The 18348-nt window shown below is 45.3% G+C and overlaps 1 protein-coding gene across 1 annotated transcript; it reads left to right on the top strand.

The window, feature by feature from the left end:
* Window positions 1-427: 427 nt before the first annotated feature.
* On the top strand, window positions 428-17520 carry LOC106749796 (spondin-1). Its single transcript, XM_014629631.1, has 12 exons — window positions 428-529; window positions 10280-10468; window positions 10598-10782; window positions 10932-11123; window positions 11885-12171; window positions 12826-13229; window positions 13786-13957; window positions 14177-14423; window positions 14593-14776; window positions 15863-16026; window positions 16098-16271; window positions 16785-17520. Exons 2-12 carry the CDS (start codon window positions 10288-10290, stop codon window positions 16866-16868), a joined length of 2274 nt encoding a protein of 757 aa, XP_014485117.1. The 5' UTR covers window positions 428-529; window positions 10280-10287; the 3' UTR covers window positions 16869-17520.
* The last annotated feature ends 828 nt before the right edge of the window (window positions 17521-18348 follow it).

Below are 18348 nucleotides of genomic sequence, written 5' to 3'. Positions count from 1 at the left end.
CCGCGGCGCGATATTCGAACGAGAGAGACTCCATGTGGGAGCCTCGAGAGGGACCTCCGAGGTTTTTACCGACGTTGAAACACCGATGAACCTCGTAAAGTGCGACCGGAAGTCGCTCACGGGGCCGGCTCGTCCTGCTCGCCTCCTGCCGATCTCTCTGTCGAAATGGTCGACGCGTCGATATTATCGGTCGTCGTCAATCCGAAAGTATTCGTGAGCCCGCGTGATTTCGAATTCGAGTCGACGGTCAGTCCGCAGAAGCCGAAGCTCGAAGGGGGAAAAGAACGCGGGAAAAGAGAGGTCCACGGTCCGTGGGTGTTTATCGTGGCGCGTTTCAGGCGCTATCGCGCGGAACGCGTCGGAGCCTGAAGCGATACCACGTTGACCTAAAAGCGACCTCATGACTCCCGATAATACTTTCCGAGTAGCTGCTGCTCGACGGCGCCCAGCGCGACGTAGTACACGTCCGTCGATCGCCGCTATCGATCTGTCCGGCGGCATCTCGCAGGCATCGCGAGGCGAACGCTCGGTGAGTACCCGCCCGTTCGACCCGCGATCGAACTACGAACACCGCTCGCGATCGGCGATGATCGAGCTCAGAACGCGCACCGTGCCGTTCGTGGTGGTCCACCACGTGACTAATCTGCGCGTTTATTGAAGCCGGATTACGCAATTGCGTGTAACGTGCGTTCACCTCCGAGCGGTCTCTGTGCGCGCGGAATCTAAATGGGGATCTCGATCGAGGCGAGATCGAGACGATTGACCGTAGCGCGCGCAGTGATTAATAATATTGTTAGCATCATGGAAACCCGACGATTAATGCCGAGTCGAATGCCGAGTCCTTGCGCGTCTCTCGTTCCATATAATTACGCATGTAATTATTCGTATAATTCGTATCTTCGTATCTTCCGAACGAAGGTTTCATACGCGGGAACGTTTCAAACACAGGGGATATCGGTGTCCGCGATTATCGCCGCGACTCGACGGAGCCGCACAGCGTGTCGCTTCTCCCGCTTCACCGTCCGTCATCTAATCGCCGACAATTTCTTCTTTCTTTTATTTTTCATCTCGTCTCTTTAATGATAATAATTATCTTTACTAACGGGAATAATCCTTTAGAATACAATATTACGTAACGCACAGCCGCGGATAGAGACGAACTGAAAGTTTTAACTTGCGAAATAAGATAAGACAGGCGAAACTGGTGAAATAACATTGCTCAGCAAGATTTCCGTATCCGGAATGAGAAGAGGCGTTCCCGAACGGTTTTCGTCCGCCGAGTGCAAATCCGTTGTCGAAATTTCCCTGTTAGATTATAATTTTGAGAGAAATGACATCGAAGAAGCCAATTTCGATGGTCTTCATGACGTTCAAGCACCGACAGCACAATTTTTTTCCTACATTTCGTTAATGTCGCATAAAAGTATCAACTTTTAGCTTTAAAATGCATTTCGTTTCGGTATTACTTTTTCAGTTCAAAATACAAGTAAACATGATATCGATATCGAGCGCGCGTGACCGGTGTTTTTAATTTTATAACGTACGATTCTGTGAAAAATGAAAAAGAGGATATCGTCTCAATAGTTTAGGCGAACTATTAATTTAATATATTTGAGGACACAATATATTACTATATTACACAAAATATATTATATTACTATATTAGGTTATTTTTAACGTAACTAAATGAATTAAATTTAAAAAAAACCAGCTTACCCAATCCTGTTCAAATGTAACGCAAAGATTATATAAAAAATCAACACAAAATTGATTTCCATAATATGTTATTAGGCATGAAATTATAAAATGTGCTGTCTTAGCTTTTACACATGTTGAATATCGACTCAGTGCAAAACATATATTGAGATAACATAAATACAATATGATAAATTACTGCACGTGTATGTTAAAAATTTCGCGCAAAAATTTTAACAACGGCCGATTTTAGCACTAACACAAAAGTACTTCTTACTGTGTTAGAACGATTTATACACGCGAAAAAGGCAGAATATTAAACAAATGCAATCCAAGAGAAAAGGAAATAAGCACGAAGAAAGTAAGAAGAAAATAAAAACGAGATATGCTTAGATCTATTTAAATGCGTAACAATGACGCATCTAAATGTAGGAAATGAACATGAAATAACATGTCATATATGTCCATTAAATTATTATTATAAGTATTTCCAACTGTAGATAATCAATGAAGCAATTGAAACTTCCCGTAACGAATTCTACGTCTTTTCGCACGAAGGTATGGACGTATTCTGAACGACCTACTTGGAATATATGAACGTAATTAAATTTCCGTGAGATCCACGATCGTGCGTCGACGATCGTGAAGCAATTGAAACGCGCGAACCGTACCAGGTTTCACCGCGGGCGAGCAGGTAAGCACCCCGAAGCGCCTACGGAGCGCCCCGCGAGCGCGTGAAAGGGTCGCCGTCAATAAAAGTAGCCGCGCGCTGCGACATCCCGGCATTCCGCGAATTATGACCGACGAGGATCCGCTCGATAAGCGCGCGTGCTTCCGGTTTTGCTTCCCTTCTTCGAGATACGAATGCGCATCCTCGTCCCGCAGTGTATCGAACGTCGAGTGAACGATCATGCTTTTTGTGCCTCAGAGAGAGACGAACGCCGCAAGGAGCGTTGCAGTGTGTGCGCGCAGCCGCCCTGTCGGTGAGCCTTCGATTAACAGCCGGGCGATCGGGCGTTGTTGTTTAAGATAGAGATAGGACTGATCGAACGATGCATTCATTAATCAATATGTATCAGTTCCCAAGCATGTCGCGTTATCAAACCGGTACCGAAATCAGCCGTCTTTGGTATTAGTAAATTGGTATTGGTAAAATTAATTTGCTGCATTTCACGCGCGTAATATTGACTCGATACGATTATTAAATGGTCATAAGGACGTCGACAAGACGGTTTACCGCTTTATACGCTTTGCAACGCGATCTCGATCTTATACTGATCTTCTAATCTTGATGAAAATGTTATGATAAAAATTTATTTAAAAGTGTCGAAAAAATCGTGGGTACAGCAACAATTGTGATTTCAACCTTATTTGGTCGTTCTCATCGTTATTAACCGTAGCTATAATTATTTTTGTATTAATTTTATTATTGATAAGTTGTGAGTTATAATTACTAATTAATATTGAACAGATAATGTATAATTGATATGTATTGATACGGCAATGTTTCGCGTGTTTCGATACACCGCATATTGCTCCTGAATATATCTTAGAACGAATTGGCACAGAAGTATCAATTTCAGATATGAATGCATCGATAGTATCAAGACTGGTTTCAGTCCCATCATTAATTTAAAGGGCGAAGGGGACCTGCACGAAATAGCCATAGGGCGATATTGATTCGCGCGCAAATAGCGTCGTGAAATAGTTGATGAATTAATAAACGACGACACACACACACACACACCGACGCCGCTTTTACAGCGTCGAAAGACGGCGAGTCGAATTTTCAAAAGACGTCACGTTGAAGGATTTCCCGGAAGCTCTGAAGTGATTGAACTTTGCACGTGAGTCGATTGATTGATCATTCAACGGCCCTCGAGATATCGTGGCGATATAAACAAGACAAGTGTGTCATCACATAAGCACGCGCACGATGAATCAGTCGAATGTGATCAGTCCGCGTCGAGATATCCTCCGGTCATACGGGCGGCGGTAATGATCCTTGCGAAATCTCGCGACGAACAACGAGAGCAGGCTTGCTGCGGGCTGAATTACAACGTGCGTTTGCATTACGGCTCGTTAAAATTGAAAGATGGCCAGGAGTCATAGAGTCACCTCGCGGCGCATATGCCCGTATAATTAATTCCTAATTGCTGACCTGAGGTTCCAGAACACCCCGTGACTCGTGTAAATGCGATCATACCGGTTGTAACAAAGTCACACAGCCGGCTACACGCACTCATATACGATGAATATGATCTTCGTTAAAAATGAGACATCGCAAAACTCGACTCCGCGTCCGAGGAATCCGCGGAAGAACAAAGCTACGAATCTTAATTCGGTTTAGCAAGGAATGAAATAAAGAGGCTAGGATTTAAATATGGTTTTAAAGGCTCGGAAAAAGTCGGTTTTTTTCATTTTAATAGAATCAATACACATCATAATTGATGGGATTGCAATTAATGTTTTAATTAATAGAAATTAATACAAATTTTCATTTCCAATAAATTCCTCCTTTGAGATAATCCTTTGAATTCCTCCTTTGACGTGATAATGAACTATAAATTCTAAAATTTACGATGAGCATATTTTAATACTGTCGTACTAAGAAAAAATATTCTTTGTTGGATACAACTATTATTTAAAAGAAAGAAAATTATCTGAATAGTCGTTTTTCTTAGCAATAGAATGATATTTTTTTCTGTACAATGTTTAGTGGTTGACTGATAATTAAATTTCGAGACGTTTAATGATCATCGAAATACAAATTAACGTAAATATTTGAGCCGGTCGATAATTATAAATAATAGAATTATTATGAGTGACAATAAAAATTTATTGGGAAATAGTAAAAGTGATCTCGTTTTAAAACGTACTTACATCTTATTTCCTGTTTCTTTCATAACGTTCTTAATTGTAGCTTATTTCTAATATCTTACATCTAATTCCCTGCATTTAATTCCTTATTCCTTTCATTGTGTATGAATCAAATCACGCTTATACATTTACAATAGACAGAATTTGCCAAAGGCGAGTAATATCGTGGGAAACGAAAGCGCGCATTAATTAACCGCTCGCGCTCCCGATAGATGCGGTTGGTATGAGATAAAACACGATCGTGCACCGCGAATGCGCGGTTGTGAGTTACCGCTACCTGTGTATAAGGATGTCGTGATATCATGAAAGTATCAATACTAATATTGAGATGGATATCAAATCAAGAGTATCGATATCATTAGTGATATCAGCATCAGGACAAAAGTATTGATACCGACGGATATCAGATCAAGAATATCAATATCATTAGTGATATCAGTATCAGTATCAGGACAGAAGTATTGATACCGATACTGATATCGAAATTGAAAAAAAAAATTAATATTGGAGGAAATATAAAAATCAAGGAAATATTTGTCTCACAAGCTACTTTAAGAGTTTTGTACGTCTAATAATAATTTTACTGTAGTGTAAAAGTACTTCTACCTTCTGCACTAGACTTTCCATGGTTTGTGACTTGAAAACCTTAAAAAGGATGTATTAAGGTTCCTGTGTCCTCGCTATGACTGTTTGGCGACGTTAGAAGCGAGAGATCGCAAGCCAGAAGTTATTGCGTGGAAACAAATATACGCAGAAAATAGCGACTCATGATCGACTCGGTACATCTGCAAAAGTGTCCGGGCGCTATCTTTTCATTTCAACAATTAACATATAACCGTAAAATTAAGGTAACAGAAATTATGAGAAAAGATAGTTTTAAAATGTAAGTTGCACGTTACACTAATCTTCATGAAGCAAAAATGCATGTCTTGACGATCGACTGAGCGAAAGATTAAAACAAGAGGTATCGTAAAAATATCGATACCAAGTAATACCGATACGGGTACGAATATCTAAAGAGAATATCGATGCGAAAGTAGCTGAAAGAGAAATATCGATACCAACATTATATCAGCAGCATCACAACATCCTTATCTGTGTAACTACGCCGTCAATGTTTCATCATTATTCCGCTAATTGCGAGCGATGTACGAGTGCGCTGTGACACGAGTAATTCACCCACGCGAGCGAGTACGTAGTAGGGGACCACCGTCGAGAGACACGTACGGGTTCGTCATATATGCATCAGTTTTCACGCGTGCACACGTGAGGAAACGGCCGTCGTCGTCGGTCGAGCTCGACACAGTCCGAGACGGTCAATTTCGGCGAAATCCGCGATTAATTGTGCGCGACACACGCGGAGTGAAACCGTGAAAGTGAACATCGATTACGGCATCGATTACGAGGCGCGCGTAAAAAGCGCGCGGACAAGGCCATGGGAGCGCGAGGTGATCGACAGCGACATGAATGATGCTGAAATTCGTCCGCGGAAGCACGCTCTGCGAAAACGCCTGTCGACGACCAGTCCGGCTGTTTGTCGATCGTCATAAAACAAATATGCGCATATATTTCTGTCATAGATTAATTTAATCGTCGGTACAAAGTTAAGTGTCTCCGATAACGGTGACGAAGCGAGAGGTCTTTCATTTTCGCGATATCTTCGCGATGTCTCTTCGAACACACGTTTTTATTAAAAGATTGATAGATAGATAGAGAGAGAGAGAGAGAGAGAGAAGCATTTAACGTTGACATCTGACCCTAGGATTATTTATTTATTTATTCATTAACGGGACAAACTCTTTAGTGTACAAGAAATTATAACGATCGCAGGTGACAGACAAAAACCGTAGTACGTTTAATATCAGAATTTTGAAGGAGAAAAGAAAAGAAGAAAGAAAAACATCGTATTTTTATTATTTCTCCACGGCGGACGATCTTCTTTTATCTGCTGACAAAATTCTTGTCGCATGAGGATGCATCTTAATATACTTATGCTAGTCATGATGCGGACAATACATGGAAATTTGACAATATATGTTTATTCAAGTTTACGCCGACCAAACGTTTGATTACCATAACTAAATAATTTGTAAGTATTTCGTGCACTGTGTATACACCGCACGGAATTATGCAGTATATACAATATACGAAGCTGAATGATTTGGTTGCAATGATCAAATGTTCGACCGACATGTGTCAAGCAAATTTTGCCACTTGTTACCAAATCCTCCTTTCAGTGTGGATCCGTGCGTCGGAGACAATTAAGGTTTCGGTTCGAAGCTTCGCCAGAGCGAGCGCGCGCGCCTCTTCGTGGGCAATTTCAAGCGCATGCGATCGTAGGTTCTCCCGCTCGAGACGTCGGGAAACGCGAATTTCCCATATCTCTCGCACACTGTCCCATCCGCGTCGCACGGTGAAACGAAGCGCTTCCGCTTCCGCGATGGACGAAAACGTCTCGCTGCCACGTGCGAGCCGCGCGAGAGATGCATCCAGCGCGCGTTGCGTCTGCAATTTCCGCAGGGTCGTCGCCGCTGCTCTTTCTCGCTGTCTCGTCCGCATCGAGCCGAGCTAGCGTTCTAGAAACCTACACCTACATGGCACCGAGAGTGCCGATCTCGAAAGCTGGTCGGAGCGGATTGGCACGCGTCCCGACCCAGTTCCCAGCTGTTCGTAATCAAACGCATCGAGCGAAAATGCGTCGTCGCGCGGACGACACGCGCACCGCGTTGTGTGACCGCATCGAGCCGCGCCGAGGTTGAAGTACCGATCTGAGGAATCTCTCGGATATTTTTGCCGACGTTTCTTGACCTCGCGAGAAACGCGAAAATCCGCCTCTCGCGTCTCGTCTCGCGGAGAAATGGAATGCGGTCGTCGGCCTCTTTTCGACCATTATTTGTCTGATATTTTGTCCCCGATTCGTATCCCCGACACGTTATTTCTCGCCGATTCCTCGGCTTTCTTTGCATTATTCATTACACATTCAGACTTCTGATCGATTCTTTCGCTACTGTCTTGAAATTTCGCTAATAATCAACGAACGACGCGGCGACACTCACTTGCAATTAATAAGTCGGCAGCGTTTTTCTTTTCTATCGTACGGTTTGACATTTTCTTATTCAAGCTTCCACGACAAAAGTATTTTATTATGCTGCGAGGACGTTAATTAATTGTGATAATCGCGGGCGGCGAGCCTCGTTTCGCGGAGAATCGAAAAGCGAACGTCGGTCTCTCTCCGACCGGTCGTTATTCGTCAGTAATCTTTTCTTCTCATTTAATTATCTCCCGACGAACTACTTCTACCGTCGATTTTTCGCTCGCTTCATACTCATTTATTACACATTCAGTTACTTTCTAATAGATTTTCTAACAGGCTGTCTTTGTAGATTTTGTTAATAATCAATGAACGATACGGCAACGCTCGCTTGTAATTAATGAGCCGTCGGCGACCCGAGGCATTTCTCTTTATCGTGCGGTTCGAAGTCTTCTCATTTAAGCTTCCACGATGCAAGTATTTTATTATACTACAGGGACGTCCATTAATTACGATAATTACGGGTAGCGAGCCTCGTTTCGCGGGAAATTGAAAAGCAAGCGTCAATCTCCCTCCGATCGGCCGTTATTCGTCTGATTATCCTCCCAATTCATATTTCTGCCGACGAATCGCTCCTCGTCGATTCTTCGGTCGTTTGTTTCATATATCCATTATATATTCAGACTCCCGATAGATCCTCTTCGTATTATCTCTGAGAAAATGGAGACACGGAGGAAAAAGTTTCTTTGGATTTAGTATAAGTGTTTGTCTGACATTTGCTTAATACAAACAACACAATTTAATATCATTTTGTCCGAATGAAAATTCTGTTACTTGATAAGAAAAAAGCAATATTATTCGGAGCGAATAACATTTGGTTCTAATGAAGAGAATTTACTCCGCTATATGTTAAATATCGTTCCATCGAAATAAATTCTCTAACATTTTTCTAACACAGTGTTACTTCTTACAAATAATGTATTTTTTGTGACAACCGTTGTAACGTTTGGATGACAATACAAAAACCAAAAATACGTTACTCGACATGAAGATATTTATTGTTCGAGAAACCAAACAATCCTGCTTGTTGAATCAAACATCCGTTCGTTTGCTCCGTTCCAAGAGACACGTTTCTTTCTTAATTAAAGAAGTTTGATTAGATCCGGATTAAGCTTTTTTCTCTCGGTGTGGATCGTGTTAATAATCAGTGAACGACGTCGTTCGCCGGCGATAAACTAGCCGTCGTGCCCGAGGCACTTCTTCTTACCGTCCCGCCCGAAGTCGTTTCATCAAAGCTCCACGACAGTAGTGTCTTATTATACCGCGAGGACGTCTATTAATTGCGATAATCGCGTCGGGTAGCGAGCGGCCGTGCATCTTGACACGGATCGTGATCTCAGACGCGGTTTAATCTCTCGCACGCGATCGCAGTTATCATAAATTTTCGCGGGCTGGCGCGGGGGGAGGCGGTCACGCATGACATCGTTCGACATCCACGATGAGGAATGAGGAAAACGCGAGTGCGCGTCGATTGATCATCGACGGACACATCGAAGTCCGATCGCAATTAATTGCCCCGCCTCCCCGCGGAAAACCCGCGATTTACGGGCGAGTCTCTCTCGCGAGAGACTCGGTAATTAACATTCTCACGATCCCTATTCTGCGATACGAAAGAAACAAAATAAATGCCTTCCCCATTGTCGTCACGCGAATCAAGTATCGCCGGTCGCGAATGATGTGCGCAATAGCTATTATATTATGTCGTTGAACTCGCACGATCGGTTTCGACATCGCCGGGGGACCGGAGAGAGATCTCTAGCTGTGCGCTTTCGCGATCGAGCGACGTCGACGACGGAGGTGGAAGAGGGACGAATAACGCAAGTTCATTCATCATCCCGAAATTTATCGGCACGGTTATCGCGCGTGCGGTGACGCGCGGCCTCGATCGGATGTACATTCTTGCCTCAGAGGGGCTCCGAATTTCCGAGCGTTCTCTCCTCGCCCACCGACGGGACACCGAGACGTTGCCTAACCCGCGATTCGTCCGCAATTACAATCTCCGTTCTCCGGGATTGCGTAATCGGTGCTTGACTGCGATCCGCTCGCGATCGTACATCGCGAGCCACTTCGCAGCTCTATGTAGCACAAGGTATTCCCGCGGCGATTTGCCATCTCGAACGTCGACACGATCGATGCCTCGACGTTCGAAAGAGAGATCGCCCGCTCCGGACGGAATTCAAACAATGGCGCGCTTGAGAGAAAGAGAGGCCGGCTGAGATTCGCGCCGCTCCTCCGCGCGTTTCCCCTCCCGGCGCTCAAATTGAGCTCATTGCGAGCGTTTCCGCGGGAAACCGAGAGCAAGGCGTGAATTCAAGGACAACCCCAAGCTCTGGTATCACGAATTTCGCGGGAACGAATTACGACGGCCTCGTGCCGAGTTTCTCGATCGTAACCGTCGCGGCCGAAACTTCGCGTGGCAGCGCGGCTAATGATTACGGTGACATCGCGCGAGTTGTCCTGAAATTGCGACTTACTAATCTTTACGTGTCAACTGAATGAATAATCCAAGAAATTATCATTATTATCGCCGTTGAGTGCGATCGTGCCGAGCACGCCGAGAAATGCAACGTCGAGCGGTCGGAAGGATCGATATGGTACAGCGAAATTTTTCAGATTCCAAGATGTTACCCTTGATACTGGCGGCGTGCCTCCTGGCCGTAACGCAGGCCGGGTGTCCCATGAGGCCGACGGTGGAGCAAACCTCCGCCCCGAGGACACCGGGCGACGGCGGCTACAGGATCCTCATGAGCGGACAGGCGAACGGATACATTCCCAACGCGGTCTACACGATTAGCCTGCAAGGTTGGCCGTTTTGTTTCCGATACTACCGATAGGCCGATACGATAGGTTGAATTCCGAGTGAACGGTGCTCGCGGGTGAGAATTGGTCCCGCGGGACGAGACGACGGCATTTCACCAGGTGGAATTTCAGGCTCGCGAACGCACGAGAGGCTGCAACAGTTCACGCGGTTCACGCTGACGGTGCATTCCCAGCACGCGCCGAACAATCCCGCGGCGCGTATCGGTTACTTCCAGTTGTTCCCGGACTCCTTGACCGGCTTCAACGAGGACTGCATCAACACCATCTCCGAGGCCACCGATTTCCCGAAGTCGGAGGTGCGAGTTCAGGCGAACCGTCCGCCCGATCGGGCGGATATCGCGGAAACTTTTTCCAACATTTCCCCATCGTTCGCTTCGTACCTGCCCAAAATCGCTCATGACGAAGGTCGATTAACAGTAGACTCGCTTCGGAATTGCTTCGGCAGGTCCAGGTGATGTGGCGGGCGCCGCCCACCGGTGCCGGATGCGTTATCTTCACCGCGATGATTCTGGAGAACAACGTGCGATGGTACGCGGAGGACGGCGCGCTCTCCAAGACCGTCTGCGAGTCCACGAACCCCGACGCCGAGAGTCTGAACGAGAGGGGGTGCTGCGCTTGCGACGAGGCGAAATACTCGGTGAGCCCGGGAAAACCCTTGTCATCTTGTTATCGCGTGTGGAGATTGCCAAGGTCCAAGTAGGAAGTAACTGCTGGCGAGGTACCGGTTCGATATCGACTTTTAGTGGATAATACTAAGTGTACCAATTGAACACCGGTGGAGTACCGGGGTGATGATAGCAAGGCTCGAGGAAGACGGTATTGTTACTTCTAAGGTTGAACGTCCTGGCCATTCTCCGTCTAAGGAATGGTACAACATACGTGACACCGGCTGCACATGCAGATGTCCATTTTTAACATCGTGTGAGGTGAAAAACGTCGGAGCGAGGCAGACTCGGCGGGTCTTCCGTTTGGCAAGCAACCATTCTTACCACTGAGCCGCTCAGGCTCCACGTTAGTGACTTCTCTCGCTCTCTCATTTAAGGCATTGATATCGTAACCGTGAAATCCGAAATCCTTCAGTACTGAATCGGTACCTCGCCAATTCCTATATGGGATTCCTATATGGGAGTGTTAATAATCCAATAAAATATAGGGAATCTCCATGAAAGGTCTACTATCGAGCAGCCTTGACTCAACATTAATCATTCGCGTTCCCTCCGTAAGGCTCCCGTAACTCTTTACGAGAGTGTCGCTCCTTATTTTCGCGTTAAATCGCAAGCCGCAGAGCACGGCGTAAGACGCTTTACGACAGTACACTTTGCGAGAGGCAGGAGAACGAAAGGTTTAACGAGCATAGCAGCCACTCGAAGCGTCTCTCGCCTCGCGCAACTTTTTCAGCTAACTATGGAGGGCATCTGGTCGAATAGAACTCATCCGAAAGACTTCCCCTTTTCCGCTTGGCTGACCCACTTCAGCGACGTTATCGGCGCCTCTCACGAGCCGAATTTCTCCTTCTGGGGCAGAGATCACGTTGCCACAGATGGTTTCCGACAACTGGCTGAGTGGGGTTCCGCGACGGGCGTCGAAGCGGAGCTCAGAGCGAAAGCCAGCCAACTGAAAACCCTTATCAAAGCTACCGGTCTCTGGTATCCCAATGTCAACACCAACACGACGACGAATTTTAGGTGAACGTTCTCTCCCGCTGTGACGCGAATCGTTCGAAACGTCGTTTTCGTAAACGACGTTTTTTTTTCACATTAACTTTATATTCACATTATTTTATTTATATTCAACAAATTTGGTGAAATAAGCCTGTAGAAGCCAACACCGGCTGTATTTTGGCGAGTACATAAATGGTAATTATTTATTCGTAGGACTAAAACACATAAATATACTCTGTCAAACGTTTCAGTCATGTTTATAATTTTTTTTAGCGAGAATGACGCGAGAATAACAATTCGGAATTACGTTAATGATTCTAAACGTCAAATCTATAAAATAGCAGTCTAGCATTGAGTCTTACTCGGCCAGAAATGAAAATCAATTCGATGTCAAGTCGGCATCGATTCGATTTTCATTTCTGGTTGCGTATAGGCTTATTTCACCAAATTTGTTGATTATATGTGATTAAAGCCTTATAATTGATCTTTGTTCGATTTATTTTATATTAATTTTTACATTAATATTATTCTGATTCTGCCTTTAATACGCCGTCATATCTGAATGACAATAATGCAAGTCATTTTTTTGACCGAAGAAACACCTAAGGAATTTCTTCGACGTGCGAATCAAGCATCTTATAATTATCGATAGACAATTTTCCGTCTTCGCGGCTCCAGGGTAGACCGCGGACATCCTCTGCTCTCGTTGTCGTCCATGCTGGGTCCGTCTCCTGACTGGGTGGTGGGTGTGAGCAAATTGAATCTCTGTCAGAGCGACTGCACCTGGGCGAGGAGTATGATAATCGACCTGTATCCTTGGGACGCCGGCACCGACAACGGCATCACTTACATGTCGCCGAATTCCGAGACGAGGCCGCGCGAGAAGATGAAGCCGATCACGACTTCCTACCCGGAGGACCCGCGTTCCCCGTTTTACGACCCGAGCGGCAGGCCCATGCTGCCGTTGGCAAGGCTGTACATCAACCGGGAGAAGATCATACCGCGCGGATGCAGCGAGGAGCTTCTGCAGCAGCAAGTAACCGAGCTGGAAGTGGCCGAAAACACGGAGGACACGTCGAGACGTATGCAGGCGTTAAGCCGTCAGAATTTTCCTAACAATCGCGACCCCTTCATCTGTCCGTTCACTTAACCGAATGCTCGGAGTTATTTGTACTTTCGAGAGCTACGATTGCGGGAGTTGAAGCCAAATTTTGATTAAAAAGTTGATTTTTTAATTATAGTTTTCGTTGTAATTACAGGAGTATAATCGCGTTGACAGCGTGTAAAAATAACACGCACCGTGAACCAATTTCAATAAGAATTCTTCCGAAATTACGGAGAGTCTTGCAAATCTAATTGACGATCCTGAAATTGAGCGCAACGATCGTCAGTCGCCTGGCTCAAAGGACGAGCGGGGGAGGTAAGGAGGAAGTAGATGTAAAGTCCTCGGAAGATTACCTCGAGAGTGCAAATAATCCCGTGATTTAACTCACCCGTAGAACCGTAGTCGCTTACGAGATTCGGGCCACGAGATCTTCGATTTCTGTAGCATTCGCAGAGAGAAAGACGCCGTATTCACTTGCTCGAGTTAGTTACAGCCGTAGGGAATAATTTCGCTTTGTCTTGTTACAAATTAAGCGGAATGCCAGACGACGGAGTACACGGAGTGGTCGTCCTGCTCGGTGAGCTGCGGTAAGGGTTTAAGGATGCGCACGAGGTCATACAGAATGCCCGATAAAGCCATCATGTTCCATTGCAACAGGCAGCTGGTCTCGAAGGAGATGTGCGTCGCGTCTATAGCGGAATGCTCGTGAGTGCCCTGTATGAATAATTCGCGAGCTGGCGCGCACACGCGCGCCACCAATTGTGTCTGTGTGAAGAGATTACAGTCACGGAGTCTGCGCGCAGTCCAAGTTCAAATCTGCCGGAGGGGGGGCGGGGACATTTCATTTTGCAAACGTCGATCTCGCTCTCTCGCGAGACAAATTTAATCACACCCTTGTGATCGGAACTTCGCTTGTTGCATCAGGGGTGAGGAGGAAAGCGAGGACGTAACGTCGTTAGGGAACAATGACCCTCTCTGCGAGACCACCGATTGGAGCGAGTGGTCGGAGTGTTCCAACACGTGCGGCGTCGGTCTGAAGATGCGAACGAGGAGATTCCGTGATCGTCGAGGCCGCAAACGTTGTCCGCTCGTGTCGCTCGTCGAGAAGGAGAAATGCATGGAGCCACCTTGCCAGCCGGGAACGGAAGAGCAGATTGATCCGCTTTGCAAGGTGCGCGTTCGCTCTTCCCTTTTCTTCCTCTCTCTCTCTCCCTCTTTCTCTCTCTCTCTCTCTCTCTCTCTCTCTCTCTCTCCCTTTCTCGCTCGCTCTCCGTCTCAACGTGAGACGAATTGGCGCTAAAACACAATAATCAATAATAAACGGTCGACGGCGATTTAAGGTGACGGACTGGTCCGATTGGTCACCATGCAGTGCTACATGTGGCAAAGGTGTGAAATTACGGACCAGGTTGCTGATGGTTGAGCCGTCACAGCAGGAGGAATGTTCCGCGCGCGTGGAGCTACTTCAGCAACGACCGTGTCTGGTCCAGTCGGATTGCACATTCGACATGGCCACGGCGAAAGGTAAGAGACGAGCGAGCAGTATAATTATATTAAAATATTATTCGTTTTAATAAAAGAGAAATTAAAGGAGTAATCTGTTAGCAATAAGAGGAGAGAGAAAAAGGCAAAAAGGATTGCCTTGATAATATTAAAATTAAATTAAATTGTATAAAATTGGAATTAAATTTTTAAATCAATTATTAGGTAGTTTTTTAAATTACAATTACATTTTTTAATTAATTAGTGATTAATTTTTTTTTGTTAAAATTAAATTTTTCCCAGTAGAAACTGTGAAGTGGGTATGTCTAATTGCGGGGTAATAAATTTGTGTCTAATTTTGTGTCTAATATCGCTACTAGCCAGTAATGTAACGCTCACTTTCTCTAGTAGGTAGAAAAATACGTTGTTTGATGGTTAAATAGAAGAAATTACAGTTACGAGATGAAAAATCGTAATTAGTTGCCGGGCAGTTATATAACACTCACTTCTGCTTTTTAAAATTTTCTGGAATAACGCGCCCTCTATTTTCATTTGCTACTTCATTTTTAAATGCCAGTGGCAAGTATACAGCAGCTAGATTATATACGTATTTTAGATTTTTATAGACAATTTTATGGACAACATCATTTACTCTATCATATTTAACATGTGGAGGAGAGTTGCCTAATTTACACCAATTATCTAAATGCATCCCTCGTCATTTTTTCTATAATTACTAAATATAATCGTGATCCAGCGGTATATATAATAAATGAACAATAAGAAACGTAACCAAAACTTAAACGAATTGCATTGTGTTTTCTGCGTGAAGTATAAAGCACTTAAAAAATACCTCAAATAATACGATTTTGGCAACTCGCCTCTAATGGCTAGATCGCAAAACCGACTCTACATTTCGGTGAATAATCCAGTAACAAACAGCCGATAACAAATTAACAATGAGATAGAAAATTTGATCCAGCCTACTACTAGCTAGCTACTACCAGCTCTTGGCTCCGGTCGACTAGATACGTTTCTACTCGGCTTGTGATCCCATGCAAATCAGCAAGGTTGGAAGGCGACTTGAACGTTTCAGACTTCGAAGTGGACGTCTGATTGCTTTTGCAGTTGTCTGCATGGAGGAGGCGGACATCGGGCCGTGCAGAGGTTACTTCCAGAGGTGGGCTTTCAATCCGCAGAAATTGATGTGCCTGCCGTTCGCGTACGGCGGATGCCGCGGCAATCGGAATAATTTCCTCACGTCGGACGAGTGCAACAACACCTGTGGCATAGTAAGCGCGAATCGCCAGTCGGGATCACCGGAACGCGAGAAGCGCGGTGTCATCCGAGCTGTTGTTTCCAGGTGCGAGCCGCTCTCACCGGCCAGCCTTTCAACGAGACCGTGATCCAAAGTCAGCTACCTACCGAACCGTTTAATCCTCCTCCGGTGGACTGCGTGATGACTCGTTGGTCAAGCTGGACACCCTGCACTGTCACTTGCGGCGTCGGTAGTGTACTGAGCTACCGTACTGTCAAGGTAAGCTGATTAGCTGCGGCCAATTAGCCGTAGTTACGTGAGAATAATCCAATCCACGCGGAGCACGTTTGGAAAAGAAAAGAAGATGGAAATTTAATGCACGATTTAAAAAGTATAGACAGCACTGAGGTTCTTCGTAATCGTTCAAGAAGTCGAGCATGGTCGGTTTTCTTCATTTTGAGGGTATTCATTGGCAAGCTTAACCTTTGAAATATGAATGAAAAGGACGCAGTTAGCCAAAAATTACGCGACTAGTAGGAGATAAAAACGGTTTTTTTTTAATTAATTTCAGCGAATAAGACTCGAATTTTTCTTGCTTTATGTAAAAAGACGTAAGGTCTAATCGTAATTTCGTGGGTTGGATCATTCCTACATAACAATGGCCAATTATGCTCTCGTTATTTTAAATTGACGTGCGAGACGTGCTTTCGCTGAAATTGCACGAACGAAGCACGCTGACTTGTGGAACATTTTGCTCTATCTACATCGTGTCACTTTTCTTTCTTTGTTCAGCAACAACCCGAGAACGGAGGTCGTCCTTGCCCGAAGAGGTTTACTCGTCGTTACCGGTGCGAGCTCGCTCCGTGCGATAGTTAAAAGGCAACGATATCACAAGCCCGTAATGAGTGCGAGTTACAGTTAGGATATACGTAGAATACACACAGAGAGCGAACGTCGCTTTCTGATGATGCGTTCGCATATCGATAAAAATGAATCTCTACAAAAATAAGTTCTCCTGGGACGCGCATGACTTAAGTCGCACACGCGAGTGCGCAAAGTGGATCATCGCCACCTTCTGCTTGCAAATTGAGCATTTACGGCTCACCTTAATCACCTTCGCCTTGTAATTTTCCATGAGATCGTTTCTTTGCGGCGACGAAAGTCACAACAGAGGAACGAAGCAGTTTTAATCAGTGAAATCGATCGAAGAAATGCTTAACTGTCAAGTATCGAAACAGGGAGGCGCTACAATTCAATAAACATGAGACGATTTATGCCACAAAATTGATCCACGTCGAACGTTACGGGATAAATATTAATCGATGCTTTTATTGACTATCGGTGTACATTACTGCCGGTCGTTCACTGCCGATATTGCTTGTCTCTTATTTTCTCTTTTCCCCCTTTTTTTTTATTCAATCAATTTGAGCGACGAACGTCACACGTCGCGTCCTATCCTCGGTAGAAAATAAGCTGGGTACGGAATTAAGCGGATGTATCAGAATAAATGATATTTTATTAATGGTCATTTCGTGTCGATTTCGTGTCTGCTAATTCCCATCGAATTTCAGTCGATACTACATTGCGGAGTGTCGATGTAATCGCTTTATATTGATCGGATCAAGTATTTGTCCGTCGCTCGACGAATCCGTTTAAGCTCCGCCGTTCAATCGCGAACAAATTAGCGTGACGAGCCGGCGATATATCGTAATATATCGAGTTCACGGCGTTGCGCATCCAGTAGAAAAGAGCGTCCCGCTCGCTCGCGTTTGACTCGACTCGCCGGCGTTATCTCTCAATTAAAACATGTGTGTGTGTGTGTGTGTATGTGCTCGTGGAAAAAAACGATTGGAGATTCAATTTCGATCTGTGGATGTCCGATCGCTTCTCGCCGTCCGGCTGTTCGCGCCATCAGTTCCGCCGCCGCCACGTCGCGTTTTGAGACGCGTGGGTTATACATCGCACTCTCGAACAATACACGCACACACACACACACACGCACACATACACACGCACGAACGTCGTCGCAAACGATTAATGCGTCAGGTATCGCGCGTTATCTTTACCTTCCGGCTTGTGATTCATACGCTCGTAATTCTCAGCGCGGACCTGGAATCGCGACCGGCCGCCTTTGAAAAACATTCGGAATTTCGGAGCTCGGAAAAGACCGTCCTGCCGTGAGTTTCGCTCGCGATTTTCTCCCCCGGTTATTTATCGTTCATGCGTTCCCGCGTTTTCGCAAGTTTCCACGCTTTCCTTCGCCTCTCCCTTCTTCTTTTCTTTCTTTCTTGTTCTCGACACGGTGTGTGTTCGCGCGATATATGGGGAATGACTCCGTCGTCCTTACGTCTGTAAT

This window comes from Dinoponera quadriceps, unplaced genomic scaffold (genome assembly GCF_001313825.1).
Source record: "Dinoponera quadriceps isolate SergipeBrazil2010 unplaced genomic scaffold, ASM131382v1 scaffold3289, whole genome shotgun sequence".
Taxonomy (NCBI): domain Eukaryota; kingdom Metazoa; phylum Arthropoda; class Insecta; order Hymenoptera; family Formicidae; genus Dinoponera; species Dinoponera quadriceps.
Note: the sequence above shows the minus strand (reverse complement) of the source record. Positions and strands in the feature narration are given on the sequence as shown.

Bases quoted from the DNA above. Each gene is read 5' to 3' on its own strand.
- LOC106749796 (XM_014629631.1), top strand. From the start codon at position 10,288: ATGTTACCCTTGATACTGGCGGCGTGCCTCCTGGCCGTAACGCAGGCC. The intron at 14,424-14,592 runs GTGCGCGTTCGC...CGGCGATTTAAG, and splicing joins AGATTGATCCGCTTTGCAAG to GTGACGGACTGGTCCGATTG. The intron at 14,777-15,862 runs GTAAGAGACGAG...TTGCTTTTGCAG, and splicing joins CGACATGGCCACGGCGAAAG to TTGTCTGCATGGAGGAGGCG.